Below are 27525 nucleotides of genomic sequence, written 5' to 3' on the forward strand. Positions count from 1 at the left end.
CGACCAATGATATTTGTTTCCTTACATAGCACACGATTTGATAAAAAATTTATTTAGATATTTCGTTTCCCGGCTATTTCGCGGTTAGTAGACACCCTGCATAAGTGAACCGGCAGAAAGCAGAAAAGTGACGGTCCTTGGACCTAACAAGCTAAAGTCTTACGACAGTTCCGAGGGAGGGTAAAGGGCTCCAAAAGAAGAGTTACGGGTTTTAGTGGGTCGCACAGTGGATCAAAATGACAAAATTTGGTTCAAATTGACTTCTAGACCACAATTTTAAACCAAATTAAACAAAATTTTTTTCTCTAACGCAGAACTAAATTCTGAAGAGATCTGTAAGAGTCGATTTTTTAATTTTTGTTTTATAAATTTTTAATGTCAGTTCTGAAACAACATCAATAGATTTTTTTTATTATTTTGACTTTTCCTGAGTTTTCATAAATTTTCACACATTTTCCGGACATTAAGGAAAATCTATATTTTGAAATTAATCATTTAAAAAAAAAGTTTAATTGCAATAATCTAAAGGAAATTAAATTTTAAAAAAATTTTTAGATATAACTTCCCGTAAAATGTAATTGTTTATATAATTTCTTAATAACAATGATAACATTAATTGAAAAATGGCTTTTTTACGAAGAAAATCTCTGGATGGCTTAAATGAAACATTATTCGTAAAAAATTCGATTTATTTCTGCCCAAAAATGTCCTTACAGTACAATTGTTTATAAAAATTGTTTAAATAATTAGGAAAAATTATTTCAAAATATCAGATTAACAAAAATAAAGTTTAATTACAATAATCTAAAGCAAATTTCTTTTTAAAAAAATTTTTTTTAAACATAACTTCCTACAAAGTGTAATTGCTTACAAAAATTGTTTATAACAATTTCACTGCAAAAACTAGCGTCTTCGAAACGTCTTATTTTAAGACATTAGACGTTTTGAAAACGTCTAGTCTGGAATAAATGACTAATTCATCTGTCTTTCATGCGAAGAGTCTAAAAATTTGAGACACTTCTTGCGTCTTATACAAATGTAAACAAGTCACTTTCAGTGCTTATAATTTAAGACATATAATGTAGACGGTAAAATTGTCTACATTTAAGTCATTTTTGCTGATTTAAGACGTTTTCGAAGTAAGACACTTTAAATAAAAGACATTTTGTGTATTCGAGTATCTTCGGTAATATTCGTCTTGCCTCGTCTCGATGAAAGTTTCCCGCGCAATATCAATGCATACATGCATTTTTAGGTTATGTATTGATTCAAGCAGAAATTTCATCTGAATGAAGACACTTTAAACGTCTCCAAAATAGTCACTTTTAACGTCTTCCTGAAAGACATCCCAAAACGTCTTTCAAATGAGGACAAAAGTGTCTCAAATATAGACACCTGTTTTTGCAGTGTTTTAAATGCATAAACTTTTTTTTTACTACTAACACACCGCCAGACATTAAATGTATACAATTTTAAGTATGCAAGAATTTTTTTGAGCAAAAGAAATCGAAAAATGTAAAATTTTTTTTTACACTTTGCATAAACATTAAAAATTTATAAAACAAAAATTAAAAAATCGACTCTCACAGATCTCTTCAGAATTTAGTTCTGCGTTAGAGAAATTTTGTCATTTTGCCCCACTGTGCGCGGAATTTCGTGAATTTTTAAATCTAAATGGAGCCTTGTGAAAGGAAGTGTCCTCTTCTTAGTGGTGTTTTTGTCAACAGCGGTAATTTTTTTTCTTCAAAAGCCCAATTGCTGGCGTTTGAGTTAATTTTCTTGGTCGTCCTCGTGATTTCGGAATTACTGGCATTACAATATTTTTTGTTTTTGCAGAATGTCTTCAGAAATTTCACGTTCTTCATCTTCTAACTGGTCTTCATCAATATATTGTACGATTAGTTTGTCCAATTTATCGTCAGAAGTTTGCAGAAGTGAAAGAATTTAATTAATTAAAAATTTAAATCTTAAGCATTATACAATGATAAAATAATCTAATCGATATTAAAACCAATGTTATCTTATAATTAATCAACTTACCAATATTTGAAGAACATGTTTCACATATTCTTCATTTTGCACTAATTAGTGCAAAATGAGGGTAGTGCTGTAGAATGTAGGGGTGGTAAAAATTGAATGTTATATAGGTCAAAAATCTTGGCAGAGAGCCCTCTATAAATCCTAATAGCTTAATGTTAACTTTTTTGAAACCCTCGCAAATGATTCTGATTTTTTTAAAAATTAAAATTTTTCCCATGCATTTTATATAGGAAAATTGAAGTGCTCGCCCAGTAAGAAGTAAGGAATTGAGAAGAATTGGACATTTCTAACTTTTTACAGAAAATGTTAAATTATCAATTTTTTTGAATTCCGTTTCTGTCCAATTCCTATGTATTCCTTTTTGAGGCAAAGATTTCTTGAAAGTGAATTCCAATCAATTCCGTTTTAATATTTCTTTAATTTTTGAATTTTTGTGAATTCCGAAATACTGTGTGATACTCTGACTCGGTAAGTTCAATTCCTGTCTATTCCGTTTTAATATTTTGTAATTTTTTAATTCCTTTGAAGTTTGCAACACTTTGAGATAAGTGCTTCTAAAATTCGGTAGTCATAGTACAGTTTAAATAGCTGAACGGACAAGCTGTTTGTCTCCGACAATGAAGCTTGAGGGTTCAAATCTTCGAACCGTCAAATTTTTTTTCCGCTTAAAATATTAAAACGGTATTCAAAAGAATAAACTTAGCTTCTTTTCGGCTTCTCCAAATGAAAATGAAAAGAATTGGTCACAAACGGAATTCAAAAGAATTAAAAATTTCGAATTCTTATTAATTCCTTACTTCTTACTGGGCGGTGGTACCTGTTAATATCAATATTTTAAAAAAATACGTATTTATTTTTAATGGCATTGGAACAAATTGTAGGGGTTTCTCGCCTTTTTTGTTGTGAAAATATTTTCTAAAATTATGTTTCCATTCCTTAATGGTGTTCCGCAGTGATCGCTTTTTAAAAATAGCTGCTCAAATGTATATACTTGATTTGAAAATGATTTTTCTCCCAATTCGGGCAGTTATTGCAAAATCGGAAAAATACAAGATATCCTGAATATTCTATCTTTCATTTGCGCGCAAGAAGTAAAAGATTTAGTTAGATTTACAACGATAGGAAGTAAAATAGGAAAAAGTTAAACAAATGCGCGATACATAAAATTACCACCAGAGGGCAGCACCTAATGGGCACTGTTACGAGCGACTACCATCTCGCTCGTTAACTTTCGATATATCGATTTACGAGTTATCGAAGCGCGAAATTATAACATTTCGTTAATAAACTCAATTATTTTAGTATTTTCTCACGACTTTAGACAAATATTGACGAGACTAAACAAGAAAGTTTGACTATTGTAAAATATAATACTTCACGGTTTAATAGTTCCCAAATTCCGAATATGTATCTGAAAATCAACATTTCTTAGAATTGTCATAAATCAAGTAGAATAGCGAAAGAAAATGTAATCTCTAGTTTCTTTAGTGTCATAAAACCGAGAAACCCTCGAAAAGAATATAAAAAATATCTCAAGTGTCCTTTTCTATAGGACAATGCAACATGTGTTTACCATACTTGTGACCACAGAAATGGCTTCGAAAAGTCACGTACACATAGACTTTCATTATGCGACGAAACTTAATTATCAATTGTATAATATGAACGTTATGAACAATTAACAACAATATTATATTGTTGCTAATAGTGCAGCATGAATGTATTATTTGAAAATGATATTATTAGTAAACTTTATCTGATTGATTGTTGTAATATTATGGTATAGGATATGTACATGTGTTTGTGTATGTATGTATGTGTGTATATATATATGTATATATATATATATATATATATATATATATATGTATGTATATATGTATGTATGTGTATATATATGTGTATATATGTTTGTAACGTATTGATATAATAATAATATTATATTATGATACATTATCAAATTGGTTATCGTTATAATTGTTGTTTATATTTAAATATGATGAGTGCAGTATAAGAGATTTATTGTTACTAGATATGATGTAAATAATTAATAATTGTGTAATTAGTGTGAATGCAAAAGGGTTATGTTCACTTGTTGTAATACATGTTTTCAATACATAGAGTATGTTTATACGTGTATTAGTGCAGTGCAGTGTTAGTGTTGTGATTCTAAAAACTTCATAGACTTTACAAACTCTATAACAGGGCATGCGCAAAGATTCTGCCATGGACCAAGGGATAAATGCTCCCTCACGAATTCAGTTCTACTTTGGAGTTCTTTCGTAATGTACTTCAGAGTAGTCCCAAAAATAGTTATAAGAATAACTTCGACTTGTGTAATGTTTTTGACTTTAATAAATGTATTGGGTTTACTCGCGAATTTAGTTGGATTAATGATTAATTAATATTATTAATTATTAATTGATCCTTCTTATTTTCGAGGTTTTTCCCTCCGTTTTAACGGAAATCAACTTGTTTTATTTAAATATTTCCGCCTTCCTTTTCAAAGGATTAAACCAAGATTGAACATCAAATCAAATCGCGGATCTTACGCCTGCGCGTAAATAACGTAAATCCGCACGTAACAAATTGGGGGCTCGTCCGGGATCTTGGTGCGGAAAAATTTAAATTTTTGCAAATTTTGTGACTTTTATTCGAAATTTTATGTGAATTTGAACTTTAAAGAACAATAGTGAAAATAACAAATATTACGGGTTGTAAATCTAACAGTGTTAAAATTTTAAGGAATTTCATAAAATAAACTATATAAAACAGTGTAAATATTAACATTTTTTGTGTACCATGAACATTTCGAGAAAAATTTGAGACTAATGAATTAATCAGTGATATAAATGGAAGTGAAATATTCAATCTTTTTACTTTGGACATCATGGAATTCATCTGGAGAACCAAACTACAAATTCAAATTGTTGTGCTGGATTAAATATTGTTGCTGTATTAGGACGTCGAACGAGTGTCAATTTTAATAATAAAAATAAATTTTAAAAAACTTTATTCAACTGGGAGTATCCTGTTATCCTGCTTTCCTGAGTTCTGTACTTCGAAGAGATGCTGATACCTGATTTTTCCTGAACCAATGAATAGGATTTTCAATATTTTTTGAGCGGACTTCTGCAAGGTCAACCAACTACAAGAAGAATATTGTTTCCAAAAGTAAGAAGAATATAGTGGAAAAGTGTGTGCGCGAAAGAATTTCAAATTTTGAAATTGTGATCATTTCGTTGTGAAGTGCGTGAAACGTAGTGTTTTGGAATAATAAAATAAAGGTATGATTAGCGTATGATTATGAAATTATAGATTATAATTTGTCTCTTCTGAGGTTATGATTTTTACACTATTTAAAGGTATAATTAAGAAATTTTTTGGAAAGTTTTAAAATTTCCGTGTGAAACAATTAGTTTTCTTATTTTTGCTATTTAATAAATTATTTAGATGCATTTTTATTTTTGTGATAATTGAGTATTTCATAATTGACATATGTATTTTATAATAATTAATATATTATTGTTTTGTTGAGTCTAAATTAAATGTGTTGTGTTAGTTAAAAATTTGATATAGTTAGTATATAGTCAAACTAATTAGGCAATAATTATTGTTTTTATTAAATATTTAATTGTCAAATTATTTAAGATATAGAAAATTTAATATTGATATTTTTAAAATGATAAAAATGGTTTATTTTCAATTTTGAATAATTAGAATACTTATAAATTAAGAAATATTTTATATATTTTTATGTTTACATTTTTATTTAGTCAATTGTTGTATAATACGAAGTACTTTAAAATATTTTAATAATATAAAATGACACTAATTCTCATTTTTGTAACTACAATATTTTCGAATTAGTTTTTCTAAATATTTTTAATTCTGTGAATTAACATCTTTCTTATTAATTTAAATAATAGATTGTTGTATTTAAAATGTTGAATTAATTAAAATTTTTAGTATTTTTCTTAAGTTGTCAGAATTAATTGTTTTTACGATTGTATATAATCGATTTAAGGTAAAGTCTAGAAGAGACAAATGGTGTGAATGAATTAAAAATTTTGTGAATAATATTAATGAATATATGATTGTGAATATTCCGTACATTGTGGTGAAATTAATGCAAATAATGGAATTTTATTGTAATGTAAAAATGACGTGACATGACAAAGACAGACATATTTTTGAACTGTTTTATGATATTTTTAAACAGACAATTTTAAAGGCAACAACGCAATTTCTTTTACTTCCACGGCTGTTTTCTCTATCTCTACAAGTGTCAATTTAATTTTTAAAACTTTGTCCGAAATATTCAACCCTTAATGTCACGAAAATACCTGACTAATCAATGAAAATTTGTTTAGTACATACCAATTTCCTTTTTAAAAGATAAGCACTGCTTTACATGCAAAGAACCTGATTATTGCACAAAAAAGGGCATCTCTCTTTCTCTTGTTTTAATGCGCTTCAACGTTATTATTTTCCACTTAATGGGTGTTAGAAAGGGTGTTTTGAAACCTTGAAAGTCTGTTGTATTACATGTATATGGCAGAAAGGCAATTTATTCATATTAATACCGAGGATTTTGGTATTTCTTCATTTGAAATTTTGGGAATGGAATTTTTGCACGAGAATTCTGCCTCCTTTAGGGTTTCAGAATGAAGAAATTATCCTTGATCTTCCACCCTTGAGACACACGAACGAGGGAAAATATTCCTTACCGCGAGATCTAATAAGTCCTTCTGTTTAAGTAAAGAAAGAAAGTTTAAAGAAAGATTTTTATTCTTTTTAAACGTATTGCAATCAATAAGAAAATTTGAAAATTGTACTTTGAAGAGGGGAGAGTTGTTGACAATTTTGGTATCATTTTGGAAGATTTAAATCTTTATAATTCGGGGTGTCTGACGTGTGAGAATTTATTTACAACAGAAAATTCTAGAAATTGACGGAAATTTTAAATATAAATGCAATTTGAAAAGTTTCATTAATTTGTAAAAAAAAAAAAAAATTTTAAGAACATTTATACTAAGCCTTATATTCTTCAACAAATTTTTAAGAAAACATATATCAGCAATCAAACTAAGTTTCAGTCTACATTTTAAGTTTTGATAAACATATTATAATTAGTTTTGCAGAGGAAATAAACAAACATATGTTTTACTTTTCTATGCACCAAATTTTGAGTTATATATGAATTAAAGAATATTTTTTTTTTTTCATTTTAAAAGTATACCTGTTTTATGTATAACTTAAACTATATTAAATCTAGACAATTTCACTGAGATAAGAAAGTTGTTCTCTCATTAAGGTTTGAATAATGTTGAGAAAAATAATTGTTTTTAAGTTTATCTAAAATTTTAATATATCTAAAATTAAAATCTTTTCAATTAGGTACGATTATTTTAATCCTCATTTTAATTTTTATTGTTTTAATACTTAATTTAATATATTTAGAATATTAGAAATTAATAAATAAATCTGAGAATTCTAGAGTCAAAATTCACTGGACACCCTGCAATTTCGGTGAGACCCTTGCGAATTGTGTGTTCTACTTGGCATGGTATACCAATTGACAACAAACGACTTGACAAAAGAAAAATCAATTAGTTTGGATTTATTTTGCACGAGGTGACACGTTCTATGAACAAAACACCTGTGTTTTATTAATTATTTTTACAAAACATGACGAAGGACGAAAGGCCGGGTAGAACCATGCAATTGCTCGGAGTCAAATAAAATTAGCGAACCAATTTAAGGTTTTGATGCAATGGACGGTTTATTGGTTCTGGGAATATGTGACCGCGAGACCGAGACAAAAGGTAGAATGTTGATGAGGACGGCCTCGGCACGGAGTCACAGGGTAGTGGTGAGTCTGGCCAGTAATCACACTACTAGAATTAATAAAGGTGATGTGGATAGCATTAGCCGGGAGTCACGCTACAGAGGTCGGGAAAGACATGAGAACAAAAGGGCCAGTGTTCAAAAGGGTCGTCTCGTGGTTTCGTTCCCAGATAAGGTTGAGTGGCCGTCGCATTGATAAACATTCAAAATGAAAATTTGAATTGTAATAGGAAACTGGAATTTTCATAACTCTCTCTTCAACCTTTCAATTCTCCTTGTAAAATAAGAACATTTTTCTAATAGTTACATTCACCCGAATCCACCACCTGCGAACATGGCATGTGTTGCCTAGAGGTCAAGGGTGGTGAGGATGGGGATGGTGTTTGTCGAAATCGTGAAAAGTATTTTAACGTAAAGTGGGTATTGGTCCCTAATCAGAAAATTTACAATGTTATTTTAAATGCTTCCATAACTATAAGAGAGGTTGCTAAATAAACTTAGTTTTGAACTTCATTTTTAAAAAAGAAAAGCCCTTTCTTTATGACCGTTTTACTATTTGTATAAACGAAGACATTTTCTTAAGTCAGTGACATTTTTATAAAACCGATTCTGTGTCAGCAGGCTAACTACCTGCAATACAGGACTCTTTTTTTTTCATCATCCTCTTTAAGGGGGAAGGGGTGTCGAGCAACTGGGACTTGCTCGTACCATGTCTTTCAATTTTCACCTTTTTTTCCCTTCTTTCTTACCCCCTCAAAAATTTTCACTGTGAAAAAGTAGAAAAGAAAATTATTTCTTTTGATGTTCTGTATGAAATTATTTTAAAAATTCTGGAATATTTACAGTAAAATAAAAAGAAAATTTTCCTTTCATTTTTAGATCTTCTCTCCTATTCTTGAACTTAAAAGACAAGTTAGAATCAATCTAATAATTATATCTCAATTTTTGTAGTTATGATTGTTTCAGAAAATAAATTTTAGGTTATTATAGACAAATTTAAAATAAACAAAAAAATTTTTAAATACCCAAGCGAAATTTCTTTTATAATTTTCTTGCGAAAATTCTCTTTAAGGGGGAAGGTGTTACGAGCGACTACCATCTCGCTCGTTAACTTTCGATATATCGATTTACGAGTTATCGAAGCGCGAAATTATAACATTTCGTTAATAAACTCAATTATTTTAGTATTTTCTCACGACTTTAGACAAATATTGACGAGACTAAACAAGAAAGTTTGACTATTGTAAAATATAATACTTCACGGTTTAATAGTTCCCAAATTCCGAATATGTATCTGAAAATCAACATTTCTTAGAATTGTCATAAATCAAGTAGAATAGCGAAAGAAAATGTAATCTCTAGTTTCTTTAGTGTCATAAAACCGAGAAACCCTCGAAAAGAATATAAAAAATATCTCAAGTGTCCTTTTCTATAGGACAATGCAACATGTGTTTACCATACTTGTGACCACAGAAATGGCTTCGAAAAGTCACGTACACATAGACTTTCATTATGCGACGAAACTTAATTATCAATTGTATAATATGAACGTTATGAACAATTAACAACAATATTATATTGTTGCTAATAGTGCAGCATGAATGTATTATTTGAAAATGATATTATTAGTAAACTTTATCTGATTGATTGTTGTAATATTATGGTATAGGATATGTACATGTGTATGTGTATGTATGTATGTGTGTATATATATGTATATATATATATATATATATATATATATATATATATGTATGTATATATGTATGTATGTGTATATATATGTGTATATATGTTTGTAACGTATTGATATAATAATAATATTATATTATGATACATTATCAAATTGGTTATCGTTATAACCCACATAGCACAGCTTCTCAAGGTAAGGTTACTGGAAGGACATCTGTAGGGCTTGTAAGGTTACCAAGTAAGAGTGTGGTAAACATGATGTCGTCTAAAAAGTTCCGCCTTATAGTAAGCTTACACAGTAAGGCTATGGTAAGCTTACACATTAAGGTCGTAGTTAGCTTACACGGCAAGGTCGTGGTAAGCTCACACCTAAGGTCGTAGTAAACTTACACGTAAGATCGAGGTAAGCTTACACGTAAGATCGAGGTAAGCTTACACGTAAGAACGTGGTAAACTTACATGTAAGATCGTGGTAAGATTGCACGATACGATTTCTATTAGTCTAACGAATTTAAATTATATTATAATTTTAATTAAAAACTAATTCTAACAGTAACTATAAATTTTAGTAATACTACAGGCAAATTAAAAAAGGTAATATATTTAAGGTGAATTTTTACGATCGGAAAACATGTAATAGTTTTATTTGCAAATATTTTATTGCAAAAAAAATTTATATTTCGTGTACAATGGTAAAGAATAATAATAAGAATTCATCTTAGATTGGATGTCCACTTTTTGAACAGACCTGCAACAAACAATGACAAATAAATTACATATATCCGTAATTTGCTTATAGAAATTATGAAAAAATTACAATAGATAAATAAAATAACATTTCAATTGGAAAATTTTTGTTTTTAGACTGATATATAATACACTCCAAAGTCTGTTTAGCGGACTATCCGTGGGGAGTCGTCCGTTAAAGCGAACAATACTTTAACATTACCTTTAACGAATCAAAACATAGAAAACCGGCGTTGGAGTGTATTGCATACTACATGTGTACTTGGAACATTTAAATTAAATTAATTAATTAGTTAAAGAAAGACAAAATATAAGATTATTAAAGTTAATATTATAATTAATTTAATGTATATAATAAATATCTAATTAATTATAAAAGAAACATTTTTTTAACAGAATTGAAAAAAGTAACAAGTTCATAAATTATAATCCATATAAATTATGCTTTATACTTAAATACTTACAATGCTAAAAATATATTGCTAATTATATGTATAGTAAGTATTTGTTTATAGAAATTTAATATTTTCGCTCACCTGTAGTGGACGTAACTCATAGCCCCCTTTTCCTGGGAACTTGTTTACGAGCATTAGAAAGATATTCATACCCCTTTTTAAGGAAATTTTTTATGTAAAAATAATCATTTTCATAATTCCATTACATTTGGTACAGAAGCCCTAAAAATAGTAAGAAATTTTAGTAAGAAAAAATTATTAATAATTATTTTAATATTATTATTTTAATTATTTTTCTAATTATTTAGAATTTTTTTAGGCAGAATTTTTTTTTTATATAACATATTCCTATATAGGGGAAAATTGTATCAACCATTTTAAAAATTTTATAAATTAGAAGAACACAAAGCTTCTTTCCACAAGAAAGCAAAAAATTATTAAAAAAGTTAATTGGCTTACTCTTGTCTGCGACTCCTGAGAGTGCAATTTGATAGCCAATTGCTAAGAAAACCATCAATGGACTTGTTTGATTCATTCTTGCACTTTAATAAGTCCAGAGCAGCTTCTGTGTGAACAAAAATAATGAATAAACCTATATTTTTATGCATATACGTGGTTAACACATTTTTTTAAATTAAACACTTAATTAATAATACTATTTGAACGTTAAATCAGGGTTGCCACAGGTCAGGGAATTCAGTGAAAAGTCAGAGATTTTTATTAAAAGTACTGGAAAAAATTAAAATTTTAGAATTCATAAGAAAATTCTGAATTTTTGGTATCTTTTTTGTTTGCCTCATAAACTATAAAACTACCACGAATTCTAACACAAAACGTTTAAAATTTTTTTTCTATTTCTGACAGGAATACATTTTTCATACATTTTTTTTTTTTCATACATTTCATACATTTTTTCATTATTTCAAAAGTTTATTATAATTCACAACAAGAATTAATTTATTTTCAAAAGTAATAAAATTCTTGACAAAATTCAATTATTTTTAATAATTTTAACGAATATCTCGTTAAGAATTCAATTATCTTTATAAATAGCAAAAATTAAGATTAAGAATTAAGACTAAGAATTAAGAAAATTTAAGAAATAAATAATTTTCATTGCAGAATTTCAAATATTTTTAATACAATTTTAAATAAATTCCTCGAAAATTGCAATTATTCTTAAAAATTGTATCAAAACTCGACGAAAGAATTCAATTTTAAGAAATATTTAATTATTCAATAAAATAATAAAATTTGTCGCAATAATTTAATTATTTTCATAACTAACTTTTTAATTTGTCGCAAAAAATAAATTATTTTTAATAAGTTTTAAGTAACTCTGCAAAAGAATTCAATTATTTTGATAAACAACAAAATTCTTCCTATAAAATCAATTATTTAAGGAATTTTAATAAAATTCTTTTCCAAAATTCAATTAGTTTTGATAAATTTTAAAATTCGTGGCAATAATTTTTTTTTTTGTAAATAATAAAATACTTTGTAGAAATTAAATTATTTTCAAAAGTTTTTAAATATTCTCTTCAAGAATTAAATTATCTTTATAAATAGATAGCGAAATTCTTCTCAAGAATTAAATTATTGTCAAAAATTTTAATAACATTCTTGACAAAATTTCAGTTATTTAAACAAAATTTAATAAAATTTTTCGCATGAATTCAATTGAATAGTGAATTTCGAAAAGGTCTCAACTCGGATTTTTTTTTCAAATTTTACTTAATTTGTATTTTTTGCATTATTACATATTCATTGCCGTTTTCTTAAAAGAAAAAATTCATCTGAGGTACTTTTAGATTAGAAAAATGTTTTAAAGTGTCTTTTTTTTACTTTTAAACTAAGATTGCTTGTTTTTTAACCTAATGCTGAATTGCTTTTGAGCTAAAAAAAATTTATTAAAATTTATTATTTTTAACTTACTGTTTTTGAGGACAATTCTTTTATCATTTTCTCACAAAAAACAGCCCTCTTCGAAATTCACGATTTAATTATTTTCAAAAGTTGTTAATAAAATTCTTCGTAAAAATTAAATTTTAAAAAACATTCAATTATTGAAGAAATTAATTATTTTTGAATTTAAAAATGAAGTTAATGTTCTTTTTGAATAATTTTACAACTAAAAAAATTATATAAATGTATTCGAACATTTTTCTCAGTATCTAATTATTATTTTAAAGTAAATCAGAATATTCTTTAGGGTCAGGGAAAAAGTCAAAATTCTGTCATGAAACCTGGGAAAAACAAAGTTTAATTTTTTGTGGCAACCATGTAATAAAATGATCAGACTCCTTTGAAAATGCAGAGGGCAATTTTAGATAACATAGAGAATTTTTAACATACTGGAAATTAACTTGTAGAGATTTGTAAGGCTGAATTTGTGTTTCTCCTTGTTTTTTCCTGATAAACAATACTCCTTTCCCAGATTGAAAGTCATTACATTCTCCATCATTGCTGACACTGTTAAACTGGGTGTATTATATATTCCTACATTCTTCAGCGCACTGTACTGTAAAAAATATCAAAATTTAATAACTATAGTGTGAGTCAATATTAAGTATTGTTTGTGTTAATATGTGGACATTCACATGAAAAAAGTCTTATTTAATTTTGGCACTATTGGACTTATCTGTATGGGTGAATTGCTTGCAAAATTTAGAAAATTTTGAGTGGTCATAGAACTTGTTTGGTAAAAAAATTCAATAAATTACATAATTTCAAAGTTTGTAATTCCAAAATCCTCATTTCGAGAAAAACTGAATTAAAGATTGTGATACCAAATAATTGTGATATCTCTGGTTCTTCTGGTAAGTTATTCAAATAATAATTGTTTTCAGTCCTTAAAAATAAAAAATCAATAGGTTTTATATCCCCCCTCCCCCCTTCTCTATGGAAAATACGGAATATTTAAAAAAAATCGACAAAATGGACCCTTTTCTTCTTTGTAAAGCACCAATGAAATCAAACACTTTAATTAACAATAAATTAATGAAGACCGCATGATTTGACTTGTAAAAATATGTAGATTGATAATAAAAAATAAAAAAATTAAAGTTTTTCTCAAAAATTACTTAATTGCGATTATCTCGAAAACTAAAACCGATAAAATGGGCCCTTTTCATGTGGACGTTCACATATAAAAACCACCAATAAAATAATTATTATAGCGTTGTTGGTTGGTTGGTTCTAAAAAAACTTATAACAAATTAAAATATACTTACAACTATTTTGTACAATTCGGAGTCTAGTACAAGTTTAGGGTCAGTTCTGTCAAAATCCTCTTTACTTTTTAGAGGAAACATTTTTAACTCTTCCCCCTTATGCATAAATGAATAAGTCACATCGTTTACAATAGTATTGCTACCATTTGATTTTGCCATTCGACCAAGTAAATCTACAGACACTTCTATTTTTGTGACTTTTGTCAACATAACTTTCTGATATGCATCTACTGAAAATAATATAGTTGATTTAACCAAATAATATATTTTTAATAATGAACGATTAACATATTAAGCAAATCGCAACAACGAATGTTCAATCATGAAAAAAATACTTAAGCAATATATGATTATTACCGGTCTTGAATAACATTTAAATTTAAAAAATACTAATAAATAATTTTTGGAAAAATATGACTTCTATAATTTCAAAAAATAGGGTAACTGCTCCAGTCTCTTTGAAAAAAAAAATATATATATACATTTATTATTGAATTATACATAAGTATATTTTCTTGTAGTTGTTTATTACTTAAAATTATAATAAATTATTCTTGTTAAATCAAAAAATAAAAAAAAATTAATTTGCTTGTTTGAAACATAAGAAGTTTAAAGATTATGTATGGGTGCCAACGACTGGAAATTGGTGTCATTATATCATTATTAGATAATTTAAAAGTTTCAGTTTAATTTTATTCAAAATTTATCATTTTATCGTATTCTGCATTAAATTCTGAATACATATTTTACTATAAGTATTATATAATATTAGTTTTTATCTATTAAAATAATTCCTAAAGTCAAAATTTGGTTTTAAGGGTGCCAACGACTGGAGCAGTTACCCTATTAAGAATTCAGGGTTGCCACAAATATTTAATTTTATTTTTCCCTGACTTTTCCCTAATTTCCAGACAAAATTCTCACTTTTTCCCTGACCCTAAAAAATATTCTGATTCACTCTAAAAACTATTAAAAACTCAAAAAAATGTTCTATAACATTTATTTATGAATTTCATTAATTGTAAAATTATTCAAAAACATCAATAATTTCTTTTTTAAATAAATATAATTAAATCATTATTATTTTTCCGTAGGAATTAAAATTCTTCAATACATTCAAATTCAAACCTTTTTAAAATTCAACAATTTATAAGAATATTATTACAAAACATAAAGAAGGTGATTACTCCAAGTCTTCGACTCGGAGTGATCGCCTTCTTTATATTTTGTTATAATTTAAATTACCATGAAATTTTTCAAAAAGAATTTTATTATTTATCAAAATCCTAATAAAATCCTTCGCAAGAATTCAATTATTTTCAAAAAGTAGTAAATTTTCTCAACAAAAAAATTCTCATAAAGAATTTTATCAACAAATTTTTAAATAATTCAATTATTTTGACAAATTTTAATGAAATTTTTAAGAATAATTATATTTATCGAAGAATTTAATCAGAATATTGTATCAAAAATTAATTAAAATCCTGCGATGAGTTTCATTATTTATAAAAATAATTGAATTCATGCGACGAATTTTATAAAACTCTTTTTAATTAATTGAATTTCTGTGACGAATTTTATTATTTATGGAAATAATTGAATTATTTCAAAGAAATTTATTAAATATTTTATAAATTATTGAATTCCTGTGAAATTTTAACGAGAATTTTATTCAAGTTTTTAAAAATAATTGAATTTCGAAGAAGAATTGTACTATTTATAAAGATGATACTGAACTGACGTAACTTTTCAAAAATTCAATTTTTTTTTTATTATTTTTAACTAAATTTTTTTTATCAATTTAGTATTTATGAAAATTGTAAAAATGATTCATTAAATCACGTATGAGTCATAATTTTATGATAGTTTTTGTAAAATTAAGTTATTTAAAAAAAAATTATTGTCTGAAATAGAAAAAATTCAAGGTTTTGTATTAAAATTCGTGGTAATTTCATAGTTTACGAGACAAACAAAAAAAATATCAAATTTCAGAGTTTTTTCATGAATTTTTAAAATTCAATTTTTCCAGTACATTTGCTAAAAATCCCTGACTTTTCCCTGAATTCCCTGACCTGTGGCAACCCTGGACTCAATTACTATAAAAATGACAAGAAATATAAAAATACTTATAATTTATTTGCAAATGACTTCGCAAATTTTTTTTGTTAAATTATTTTCAATATAATTTTACGAAATTTTAGTTTCATAAAAAATGCATAATCATTTATCTAAAAAAATTAAATCATATTTAGGAAAGTAATTATCCTATGATCTATATTTAATTTAATAGTTATTATATACTTACAGTCAGCAAGATTAAGAACTGCATTTGAATGCGGTTTTGCATTTGACTGATTTCCTCCATTATTAGACGGCATACCATTGTCACCAGCTGAATCTTGCAATAAATTTGAATCTTGTGGTTCCTCTTTATCTAAGGAGTTTGAGTTTACCTCTTCAGGATTAGAGACTGTCAAATAAAAAATGAAATATTTTCAATTAAAACTCTAACAATTTAATTGTATTTAACGATAAATCTTTTACAATTAAAATATTGGTACAAAATTTTGTTAAAAATGTCTGATTTCAAATTTAAATTTGATGATTTTTTTTATCAAATTTTATAGAATTCAATTAGTTTCAAAATTTTCAATTAAAATTCTTTAAATTTTTATTTTTAATTATTTTAAACATTTTCAATTAAAAATTTCAAAAATTGAATTTTGTTTGAAAAATTATTCAAACATAGTTTTTAAAATTTCACTTTAGTTACAAGTCACTTTACAAAAATTAAAATAAGTTAGATTTTATATAAAAAAAAGTTATTTTCTTACAAAATATATATAAGAAAACTTGAAAAATTATACTTTTTTGAAAAAATAATTGGAAAAAATCAAAACAGTCATTCTGAGAATGTTTCATTAAAAATAAACAAAATTTTTTGTTCCTTTGTAAGGCCTAAAATAATTGTAAAAAACATATCTTTTAATTTCAAAAACTTCTGACCTTTAAAATGATTTATATAGTTAATATTTAAAATGGTATTTTACTTGGAGCTGTTAAGGCTTCCTCTATCTTCGCAGATGCCGAAGATGTATCCAAAAAAAAATTGTTCCTTTACCGATATAGTCGACTGAAATTTAAATTTTTATTTCGTGTTTCCCTCATTGCTTTCTTCCTTTTCTGTATTTCTGCTCTTCGAATTAACGGACGTTCCATTTTCGTTCCCATCAGCATGTGAAGAAGATACGGCCACAATTTGTTCTCTCTTTAAGGTTAATGAATATTTAGTCACCCTTTAATGCCTTGATTTCTGAATTTTTCCAGTAGTTTTCTCGTCGGAAATTATATTTAATTTAACTCTGAAAGATTATTACTCATATTATTATTTAATCGATTATATATTTTATTAATAATTCAATGTTCAATTAAATTAATTTACTTTATTACAGAAAAATACTTTAATTTTTTCTTTTGTAATTTATTTTTTAAGGATCTAAAAATTATAATAATATACGTTACCTAGAAGTTCTTTTTAATATTAACACTGGAAAAAATGGGTGATGATTGTGACCATCTATTTTCGTTCTGCTTTGTGCAATAATGGAATTACTGCGATTCCTTTCGAGGTTGGAATTTTCCACGCTTTTGATATAACATCGCTTAATAGTAAACAATGTTTTTCCTCTTCATTGACATTATTGGCCATGTAAATATTTATTAACCTGGAATCAGGATCTTCATATAGGCTGCCTTTGAAACAAAGCCTATGTCCAACTATCTTAATGTCCTGACCACCCAATTGCAAAATGTTTTCTACTATTAAGAATGTTCCATCCTTTAGCATAACACAATTATTCCTAATATCATCACAATTTATTGAAAATCCTTTGGTTTTTAAATTTTTGTATTGTTTAGGAATATTTGTTAGGCAGTCTTGAGTTAATGGTCCTCTATTGTGAGCATGATCTAGAATAAATTCTTCAGTTGCATAATTCTTCAGTTTTTGAATGTTTTCGACCTCTGCATACCTTCTAGCAAGTTGCTGTAACGGTTTATCTCCCTTTCTGATCATCCTTTTCACAGTCCCCATATAATTTTCAAATTTAAAGGCGCTGAAATTTCCTAGAGCTCCAAATCGTTTAACATCTGCACAAAGGTGCAACAAGTTGTGCACATTGTAGGAAATGAATTCTTTTCCATAAAGAGAATCGAAGTCTGTTACAAACAATTGTAACATTTCGTGTGCTACATCAATATTTCTAGGGTCGCAAATATGTCTGTCACTTGATAAGATAGAAATTGCTGTATGCAGTAAGAGAAAATGAGAATAAAGCTCGCTAGAAAATCCTTCAACGTTTTGCAATACAATGACACCTGCATACAACAAAAATGTGCGAAATTCTGTTGCTTTCCAGAATTTATATTCCCATAAAGTCCTTGGCCTTCTATTAAACTCAACGGGAATTGTATTTCGCAACAGAAGTAGTCGATTTGATATTGTGTTTAAGGCATCGGAAGATATTTTTACTTTTGATTTACGGAGAACCCACAGAGAAATTAGTTTTTTCGTGACTCCAAGCAAAACTAAGTGCATATAGTCCAAAGGAATGCAACTGATACAGCCAAATCCAGGAAGCTTTGTAAGAACAATTTCAACATCTGTTTCAAAGCTATTATATTTATTGCGTTTAAAATCCTGGTCCGTTTTTAGCGCAAATGGTCCTATACCAGGAAAACAAACTTTTCCCTTCTTCTTCTTTCCTCTTGTTGATGGTGGCGGTCTATGGCATACACCTGTTATTAGACACTTGGGACAACAGTCGTATCCAGTGTGTCCTTTTAAATACAAAATAAATGATTTTGCAGGGGCGTCGCAAATTATAGCTTCTATAGTAACATTATGATTCTTCACGCCTTTTTCACAAACGTTGATTGCTTCTTGAACAAAAGAATTAAGAAATTCGTTTGCATCTATTGGTTTCTTCGTCCCGTAGAAAGCACCGACAGGATACACGATCTCAGAATTTACTTCGGAGCACAATATAAGCCAGAAAGTATTTTTCCCACTATTCGAAATTGGAACACCATCTACATTTATCATTAATTTTACTTTTTGATCTTGCACACCTTTATTTCTTCTTTCAATAAGTATGTTCTCAACTGCTCTTTCCAAACCAAAGTGGTGATACACACCATCACTCATTTCAGCACATTCTGTTTTTCTGAGGGTTCCTAACAACGTCCTTGCATCTACTGGTAAACTGGAATCAAATACTCTTAGCAAGAGTAATAAAGCTGAAAGGGCAATTAAAGTTATGTGGAACTTTAATGCCCATTCTCGGAGCTTGGCTGAGAACGTATTTTCCTTTACAGGTGTTTCATCCCGATATAAAAAATCTGATAATTCCAAGTCATCTTCGCCAAGATCACTATCGGTCTTCCTGGTGTCTTCATTACATGTGATTTCCGAATCACTATCAAAATTGTAATTATTGTCAGAGTCGAAATCTAAAACAAACTTGTCACTAACATTGGATTCCATTTCACAAGGCTCGTTTTCAATACATGGTGCGTTAGAAATTTCATTATTGTCTGAAAATGATGATGAACACAAATTCAAGTCTATATTAACATTGCATAATTTTGATGGTGGTTCACTGTCAATAAAAGTAGGTAATTCGACATTAGGTAAAAGTGATGAAATATTTGAGACTTCTCCAATACTTGTTTCGAGTGGAGTCGATGAACTATGCTGAGATTGCACGAGATTGCAATCGTTTAACAAGCGTTCTTGAACTATTTTTCGAAAGCGACGTGAAGAAATGCCATATTTTTTCGGTGGTTGTTTTTTCATGATTTTCCCCATGGTTACTAAAATTTATTTAAAACATAATAATTTTTAATATATTCAATTATTTTCTGAAATTCTTATACATTGAAAATTTTACAGAATTATAGTGTAAATACAAGGAAAAAATAAATTTACCAGATATTACAAAACGGTCACACAGTACGGATACAGCTTATTACAATACTGAGTTTCGTAAAGTGTAAGGAATATTTCAGGATCAAGTATAGAAATTTCGTAGTTTATACTGAATATTTCTAAAGTTTATCCTGAAATATTCTTTACACTTTACAAAACTCGGTTTCGTAATAAGCTGTATCCGCTACTCCGTTAAAGTTTGGTAAAATCTGCTAAATTAATTTTTTCCGAGAGTTTCTTAAAATTTATTTATTTTAAATAATTTATATATAAATTTTAAAAATTAATTTTTTTATAAAATGGTCTGTTCTTTATAAATAAATTGTAAATATTTTTAGGACCAAAGAAATATTTGATAGTTTCTCTTGAAGTAACTACATTTATATTGATATATCACTAACGTTTTTATTTTTAAAATAACAATTACAGGGATCGGATCGTCTTTAAGACTAAAAGAAGTCGCTTTAGTCGCATAAATTTACAACAAAAGTCAAGAAAAGTCACATAAAATTTCCAAAAAAGTTGGAAAAAAGTCGCATGAAATTTTAGAAAAAACGACAAAAAAAACACGAAATTGTCAAAATTGTAAAAAAAATCACATTTCTCAACAACAGATACATTAATATCAAACAATCAGGAATAAAATTTAATAAAATTCATAGCAAAATTTTAATTAGGTATTTTTAACATTTTTTTAAAAATTCTCTTTAAAATGTCAATTATTTTTATAAATAATAAAATTCTTCTCCGAAATTCAATTATTTAACAAAAATTTTAATAAAATTCTTGTCGAAATTTCAATTATCTTCATAAATAATAAAATTCTTCTCTGAAATTCATTTATTTTCAAAAGTAATAAAATTCTTCACACCAATTCAATTATATTCAAAACATTTTATAAATAATAAAATTCATCATAAAAATTTAATTGTTTTTAAAAGTTCTGATAAAATTCTTTGCAAAATTCAATTATCTTCAAAAATAATAAAATTCTTCTCTGAAATTCAATTATTTGTAAAGAATTTTAATATAATTCTTGTCAAATTTTCAATTATCTTTATAAATAATAAAATTCATCCTAGAAATTCAATTATTTTCAAAATTTTTTTTAAATTCCTCGTTAAAATTTTTATTATCTTCATAAAATAATAAAATTCATCCTGGAAATTTAATTATTTTAAAAAGTTCTGATACAATTTTTTGCAAAATTCAATTATCTTCAAAAGTAAGAAAATTCTTGACAGAAATTCAATTATTTTCAAAATTTTTTTTTATTCTCTTAAAAATTTCAATTATTTTTGTAAATATCAACATTCTTCTGCAAAATTCAATTAGGTACTTACTAATATTTTATAAATTTCTTCCCAATAATTCAACTATTTGCATAAAAAATAATTAAAAAAATTTTTTTTTATAAAGTCTTAGAATTTAAATTAATGATTTTATCACTCGGTCATCTTTAATTATTATAAAACATGAAGACATCGATTGTTCCGAGTCGAAGACTCGGAGTAATCGATTTCTTCATGTTTTATAACAATTTTTTTATAAGTTGTTTAATTTCAAAAAGGTTTGAGTTTGAATCTTTTGAAGAATTTTAATTTCTATGGAAAAATAATAATTAAATATTTATTCAAAAAAGAAGTTACTGATGTTTTCAAAAAATTTGTAAATAAATGTAACAGAATATTTTTTTGACTCAAACTTTTTCCTTTAAATTTAAAAAAAAAATTTAAATTTCATTCGTATTTTCCTAAAATGAATCTCAAAAAAGTCGATTAGTCGCATTTTTTCACAAAAAAGTCGAAAAAAGTCGAAAAAGTCGCCCAATCCGAGCCCTGCAATTAACAAAATTTTCGGCTCTGAAAGGTCAAAATTTGTTTAGTGAAATTTTATCAAATGCATAGTTCTTGTTGGTCATAAAGAGAAATATATTTATATGTACTAGAAACAACAGTGGCATTTCACGTAAAAATAGGTTAAAAAAGGGGATTTTGAAAAACTCAAGAAAAAAAATTTGGCGCACATACGTTTTTTTTAAATTAGTGGTATCATATCGACGGGAATTAGATAAATTTGGTAAATTTAGTTCAGAGAGTAAATAACACAAATTAAAATTTTTTAACATCACGTTTTTAGTATTTACTCACACATTTCAAATTTGTTTATTTTACTTTGGATTTCTGTATTTAAAAAGAAGGAAAATTTGAAAACCCCCAAAACACGTTTTTCTTTCTTTACCCAACTTTCTTGAGAAGTATGTCACGCTAGGTTATATTTGAGATCAGGGATCGTATTCAGGAGTGGAAAGTACATTGGAAACCATTATGTAACAAAGACTAAATTATTAAGTTAAATCGTATCAATGCAAATTGAAAAAGGAATATGAAAGTATGAAGTTAAAATTACATGCTTTAGTGTTTTTTTGCAAAATTAAATATTATAATTTTTATTGTGTTAAAATTAATCTTTATAAATTATTAGTCCCTGCAATTAAAAATAGACATAACTTAAAAACAGTGTCGGTAATTACAATAAATTTATTATTTCTCTACTTTTTATGAATTATCATTTACAAAAAAGATTTTTGTTACTTTTAGAAAGTAACAAAATTTATAATAATTATTACTTGAACTAACTAAATGAATTACTTCTTTCGAAAACAAACTTTTGGTAAGAATATAACATGAACTTAAAATTAATTATTTGCTTACATTTTACACAATTAATGCTATATATCAACTCTCCGATTAATTGTAAGGCCATAAAAATTATTTTGGCCGATTTAGATTACAAGAAATATAGAAAAGAAATCTAGTTCAAAACAAAAATTCGAAAAAAAAAAAATTGAAAGTATTAGTATGTATTAGTAACTTTAGATTTTAGGGAAAACATTTTCTTTTATGAGAAATTAAGTAAAGAAAAGAAAATAAAAATAATAAAACCAAATAAAATAAACATGAAAAAGAAGAATGTTTAAATTTTCAAAGAATTTGATTAAAATACTTTTTAAAAGAATTATAATATATAACAAAAATTAATAATGAGTTTAGACAGAATCGATTTTCGGATATTAATATCAAAATTCTTATAAAAATTATAGGATTTCTGAAGGTCTGCATATACATTTTTTTTTTTAATAAATTGAGAAAAGTATTTAGCATTTTTGAAAAAAAGTCGGAAAACGTCTACTCTACTCCAATACTATTCTTTTCTTACACTTTTGGATAATTTACATATTGAAGTATTGTTATATGGTCGTAAACAATTAAAATAAAATTGGTTTGCAATGATAAAATATAAAGTTTATATTAGCATTGAGATCATCAAAAAGTGCGTTATGATTTTGAGGTTAACTATACAAATTTTCACTTACAACTCATAAACTAGTTTCTCTGCTATCACAAATACTTTTGATTCTGTTCGTCAATTTAAACAATATAAAACCAAACCAAATTAAAAATAGAACATAAACATTACAAGAAAATAAAGAAAAGCACAAAGATAAACAAAACAAATTACAAGGCAAATTAGCGAAGCGCGAGAACACGAGGCAGTCACAGTGCATATAAGAAATCAGACTCAACTAAACTTGACGTTTTATTCCTACTGCGCAACTCACGCCTATGGCGGCCTAACCTTCAATAACGTCTCCAAGAACATGCATAAACACAAACCTATATTTAAAATGTTTGCTGTACTTATTTTAAATATTAATAATTATTTTTTGATAAATAGAATGTATTCTAAACATTTAACATTTATTAATGCCTATGTAAAAAGAGTTAAAAAATTATTTGAAACAGCGTTATTATTCACAAAAGGGAAACGACGTCATTTGATTCAAAATGAATATAACATCATTTCCGCTATATAAATAACAATGTTTTTTCTTGATTTTTTAATTTTTTTAAGAGAAAAGTGGATAAACCAGCATATATTTCAGAAATATACTTTCCATGCATTAAAATGTAATTATTAGAATTTATTATTTAAGCTTAATAGAACTATATCAAAATTCCAAGAAAATAATAAAATTTAAAGTATGCGCAAGAGAGTTGCGCAGAATGTCAAGTACATGAAAGGCATGATCGCATGAAAGCAGCGTTTGGCCATTTGCAAAAGCAGCATTCCATCACATTCCATTGTGATACTGTTCATTTCTTGTGTTCTCGTTAATATTTCAGTGTTATTTTTTGTGTATATACCATGGCGGTCGATGCAGTAAATTATCAATTTGCTATCGTATTATTTAATGATAATACTGTAGAAATAATTCGCACTGACTGGGCTGAACTTGACGCGAATGGAGATGTGACAAGAAGCTTCTTCCCCTCAACAAAAAATAAGAAATTTCTTCAGGATATATTGAAAAATAATCCCATCCCAGATATAAATTGGACAAACGAAGGTGAAATGTGGCCTGTCAAAAAAACATATCGCTACTTTGGTATGTATGGCTTTAAAAAATTATAATCTTAATTTAGATATATAAAGTTAGTAATTTTAAACGTCGGTGAAGTTCGCAACGTTTATGATCAACGATTGAAAAAAAAATTATTTTCCTACGAAAAAGAATAAAATTTTTTGTTCATAAATATTTATTTTGTAAATCATTATTCAAAAAACTAACCAAAATATTTTCTATACCTACAAAAATTAATAAAAATTTGCTTGAAAAAATATTTTTCTTATGAAATCGTTGATTATAAACGTTGTGAACTTCACCAACGTAATTTTAATATATAATAGAAACAATTTTCCAATTGTAAGAATGTTTCGTTTTATGAAGTTCATTTAAGAAAATCTATCTTCTTTTAATATACAACAAAGTAAGGTTTAATCTGGTTTTTATATTATAAAAAATGCATACACTGAGAAAAAAGAGAGCGTGTTGCAGCACATTTTCCAGTCATGTTGCGCGACTCAACCCTGTGTTCTCCTACCTCCTAGACACTTTTCTGGGGGCGCACAGAGTTCCCCTGATTCGAGGCAAGCTGTATTTAAAGTGCATTATAAAATAATTGTTAGATTTTTCTCTCTTGGATATTTTTTAACTTATTATTCAATTCAACAATATTTTAGAAGTTCATTCAATACACGTATTTAAAAAGTAATTTTAAAAATATTTTCAGATTATTTTTATTCAAAATTTAAATGTTTTCGTTTAGAAATTTTTGTACGTTAAAACTTTTTAAAAATCAAGGAAACTTTAATTTTATTAAATTAAATTAATAAATTGATTCAAAAAACCCTCATCAAATTTTTTACAGTTCAATTTAGAAAAAGGAGAGAAATTAAAATTTTATTAACAAGTAGGTAAATGTAATTAGAAAAATAATTAATTTATTTAATTTCCCTTTCATTTTTTTTAATAAAATAAATGTAAATTAAAATTTTTTAACTGAACATACGCTTTTTCTTTAATTGTAACCCTAGTAATATTGTTAAAAAATAATTTTAGAAACGTTAGAAGAGGCAGAAAAGAATGTGGAGTATTATATAAACCTAAGCGATGTCGAGACAGACGACGAGAGAAATCGTGAAAAAATGAAAAAATCAAGACATCAACGTGCGATTAAAAATCCATCTAACAGTGATACGGACACCGAATATGAAGCTTCAAAAGCTGTAAAGAAAGAAAAATTTGTGGCCTTAACTTCTTCAGAGGGAAACAAGAAATTTAAATTAACATTTCATCCCACTATACCGGTTGAAAAAATTGATTTGGATACATCTTCGGCATCTGCGAAGATAGAGGAAGCCTTAACAGCTCCAAGTAAAATACCATTTTAAATATTAACTATATAAATCATTTTAAAGGTCAGAAGTTTTTGAAATTAAAAGATATGTTTTTTACAATTATTTAGGCCTTACAAAGGAACAAAAAATTTTGTTTATTTTTAATGAAACATTCTCAGAATGACTGTTTTGATTTTTTCCAATTATTTTTTCAAAAAAGTATAATTTTTCAAGTTTCTTATATATATTTTGTAAGAAAATAACTTTTTTTATATAAAATCTAACTTATTTAATTTTTGTAAAGTGACTTGTAACTAAAGTGAAATTTTAAAAACTATGTTTGAATAATTTTTCAAACAAAATTCAATTTTTGAAATTTTTAATTGAAAATGTTTAAAATAATTAAAAATAAAAATTTAAAGAATTTTAATTGAAAATTTTGAAACTAATTGAATTCTATAAAATTTGATAAAAAAATCATCAAATTTAAATTTGAAATCAGACATTTTTAACAAAATTTTGTACCAATATTTTAATTGTAAAAGATTTATCGTTAAATACAATTAAATTGTTAGAGTTTTAATTGAAAATATTTCATTTTTTATTTGACAGTCTCTAATCCTGAAGAGGTAAACTCAAACTCCTTAGATAAGAGGAACCACAAGATTCAAATTTATTGCAAGATTCAGCTGGTGACAATGGTATGCCGTCTAATAATGGAGGAAATCAGTCAAATGCAAAACCGCATTCAAATGCAGTTCTTAATCTTGCTGACTGTAAGTATATAATAACTATTAAATTAAATATAGATCATAGGATAATTACTTTCCTAAATATGATTTAATTTTTTTAGATAAATGATTATGCATTTTTTATGAAACTAAAATTTCGTAAAATTATATTGAAAATAATTTAACAAAAAAAATTTGCGAAGTCATTTGCAAATAAATTATAAGTATTTTTATATTTCTTGTCATTTTTATAGTAATTGAGTCCCAGGGTTGCCACAGGTCAGGGAATTCAGGGAAAAGTCAGGGATTTTTAGCAAATGTACTGGAAAAATTGAATTTTAAAAATTCATGAAAAAACTCTGAAATTTGATATTTTTTTGTTTGTCTCGTAAACTATGAAATTACCACGAATTTTAATACAAAACCTTGAATTTTTCTATTTCAGACAATAATTTTTTTTTAAATAACTTAATTTTACAAAAACTATCATAAAATTATGACTCATACGTGATTTAATGAATCATTTTTACAATTTTCATAAATACTAAATTGATAAAAAAAATTTAGTTAAAAATAATAAAAAAAAAAATTGAATTTTTGAAAAGTTACGTCAGTTCAGTATCATCTTTATAAATAGTACAATTCTTCTTCGAAATTCAATTATTTTTAAAAACTTGAATAAAATTCTCGTTAAAATTTCACAGGAATTCAATAATTTCTAAAATATTTAATAAATTTCTTTGAAATAATTCAATTATTTCCATAAATAATAAAATTCGTCACAGAAATTCAATTAATTAAAAGAGTTTTATAAAATTCGTCGCATGAATTCAATTATTTTTATAAATAATGAAACTCATCGCAGGATTTTAATAATTTGGATACACTATTCTGATAAATTCTTCTCTAATTATTCTACAATTTCATTTACTAATTTTTCAAATAATGTCATATTAACCTTTGTTGATAAATCTTTATGAGAATTTTTTTGTTGAGAAAATTGGCAGTGCGCCTTTGAATTTTCCCCCCCGTTCTTGTTTATTATT

At 26.4% G+C, this 27525-nt stretch overlaps 3 protein-coding genes across 5 annotated transcripts; 1 reads left to right on the top strand and 2 right to left on the bottom strand.

Moving 5' to 3' along the window:
* Window positions 1–10219: 10219 nt before the first annotated feature.
* On the bottom strand, window positions 10220–17205 carry LOC122512028. Of its 2 annotated transcripts, none has more exons than XM_043627635.1 (7): window positions 17068–17205; window positions 16323–16487; window positions 14018–14244; window positions 13140–13305; window positions 11244–11349; window positions 10866–11006; window positions 10220–10330 (listed from the first exon to the last, which is right to left on the bottom strand). In XM_043627635.1, the coding sequence occupies exons 2-6, from the start codon at window positions 16393–16395 to the stop codon at window positions 10976–10978; spliced, it is 603 nt and encodes a 200-aa protein (XP_043483570.1). In that variant the 5' UTR covers window positions 16396–16487; window positions 17068–17205; the 3' UTR covers window positions 10220–10330; window positions 10866–10975. The 2 variants fall into 2 exon arrangements, with proteins under 2 accessions (XP_043483570.1, XP_043483569.1); XM_043627634.1 differs by having other exon boundaries at window positions 14018–14247.
* A 36-nt stretch (window positions 17206–17241) lies between these two features.
* On the bottom strand, window positions 17242–23684 carry LOC122512027. Of its 2 annotated transcripts, none has more exons than XM_043627633.1 (3): window positions 23383–23684; window positions 17540–19612; window positions 17242–17379 (listed from the first exon to the last, which is right to left on the bottom strand). In XM_043627633.1, exons 1-2 carry the CDS (start codon window positions 23387–23389, stop codon window positions 17595–17597), a joined length of 2025 nt encoding a protein of 674 aa, XP_043483568.1. In that variant the 5' UTR covers window positions 23390–23684; the 3' UTR covers window positions 17242–17379; window positions 17540–17594. The 2 variants fall into 2 exon arrangements, with proteins under 2 accessions (XP_043483568.1, XP_043483567.1); XM_043627632.1 differs by having other exon boundaries at window positions 17540–19891; window positions 23383–23641.
* Window positions 23685–24079: 395 nt separating this feature from the next.
* On the top strand, window positions 24080–26524 carry LOC122512023 (the record flags this gene model as incomplete). Its single annotated transcript, XM_043627627.1, has 3 exons — window positions 24080–24456; window positions 25471–25785; window positions 26361–26524. Coding segments are annotated over exons 1-3 (720 nt in total), but the record flags the coding sequence as incomplete, so codon positions are not given.
* Between the last annotated feature and the right edge of the window lie 1001 nt (window positions 26525–27525).

The sequence above is a fragment of the Leptopilina heterotoma genome, unplaced genomic scaffold (assembly GCF_015476425.1).
Source record: "Leptopilina heterotoma isolate Lh14 unplaced genomic scaffold, ASM1547642v1 Lhet_92, whole genome shotgun sequence".
Taxonomy (NCBI): Eukaryota; Metazoa; Arthropoda; class Insecta; order Hymenoptera; family Figitidae; genus Leptopilina; species Leptopilina heterotoma.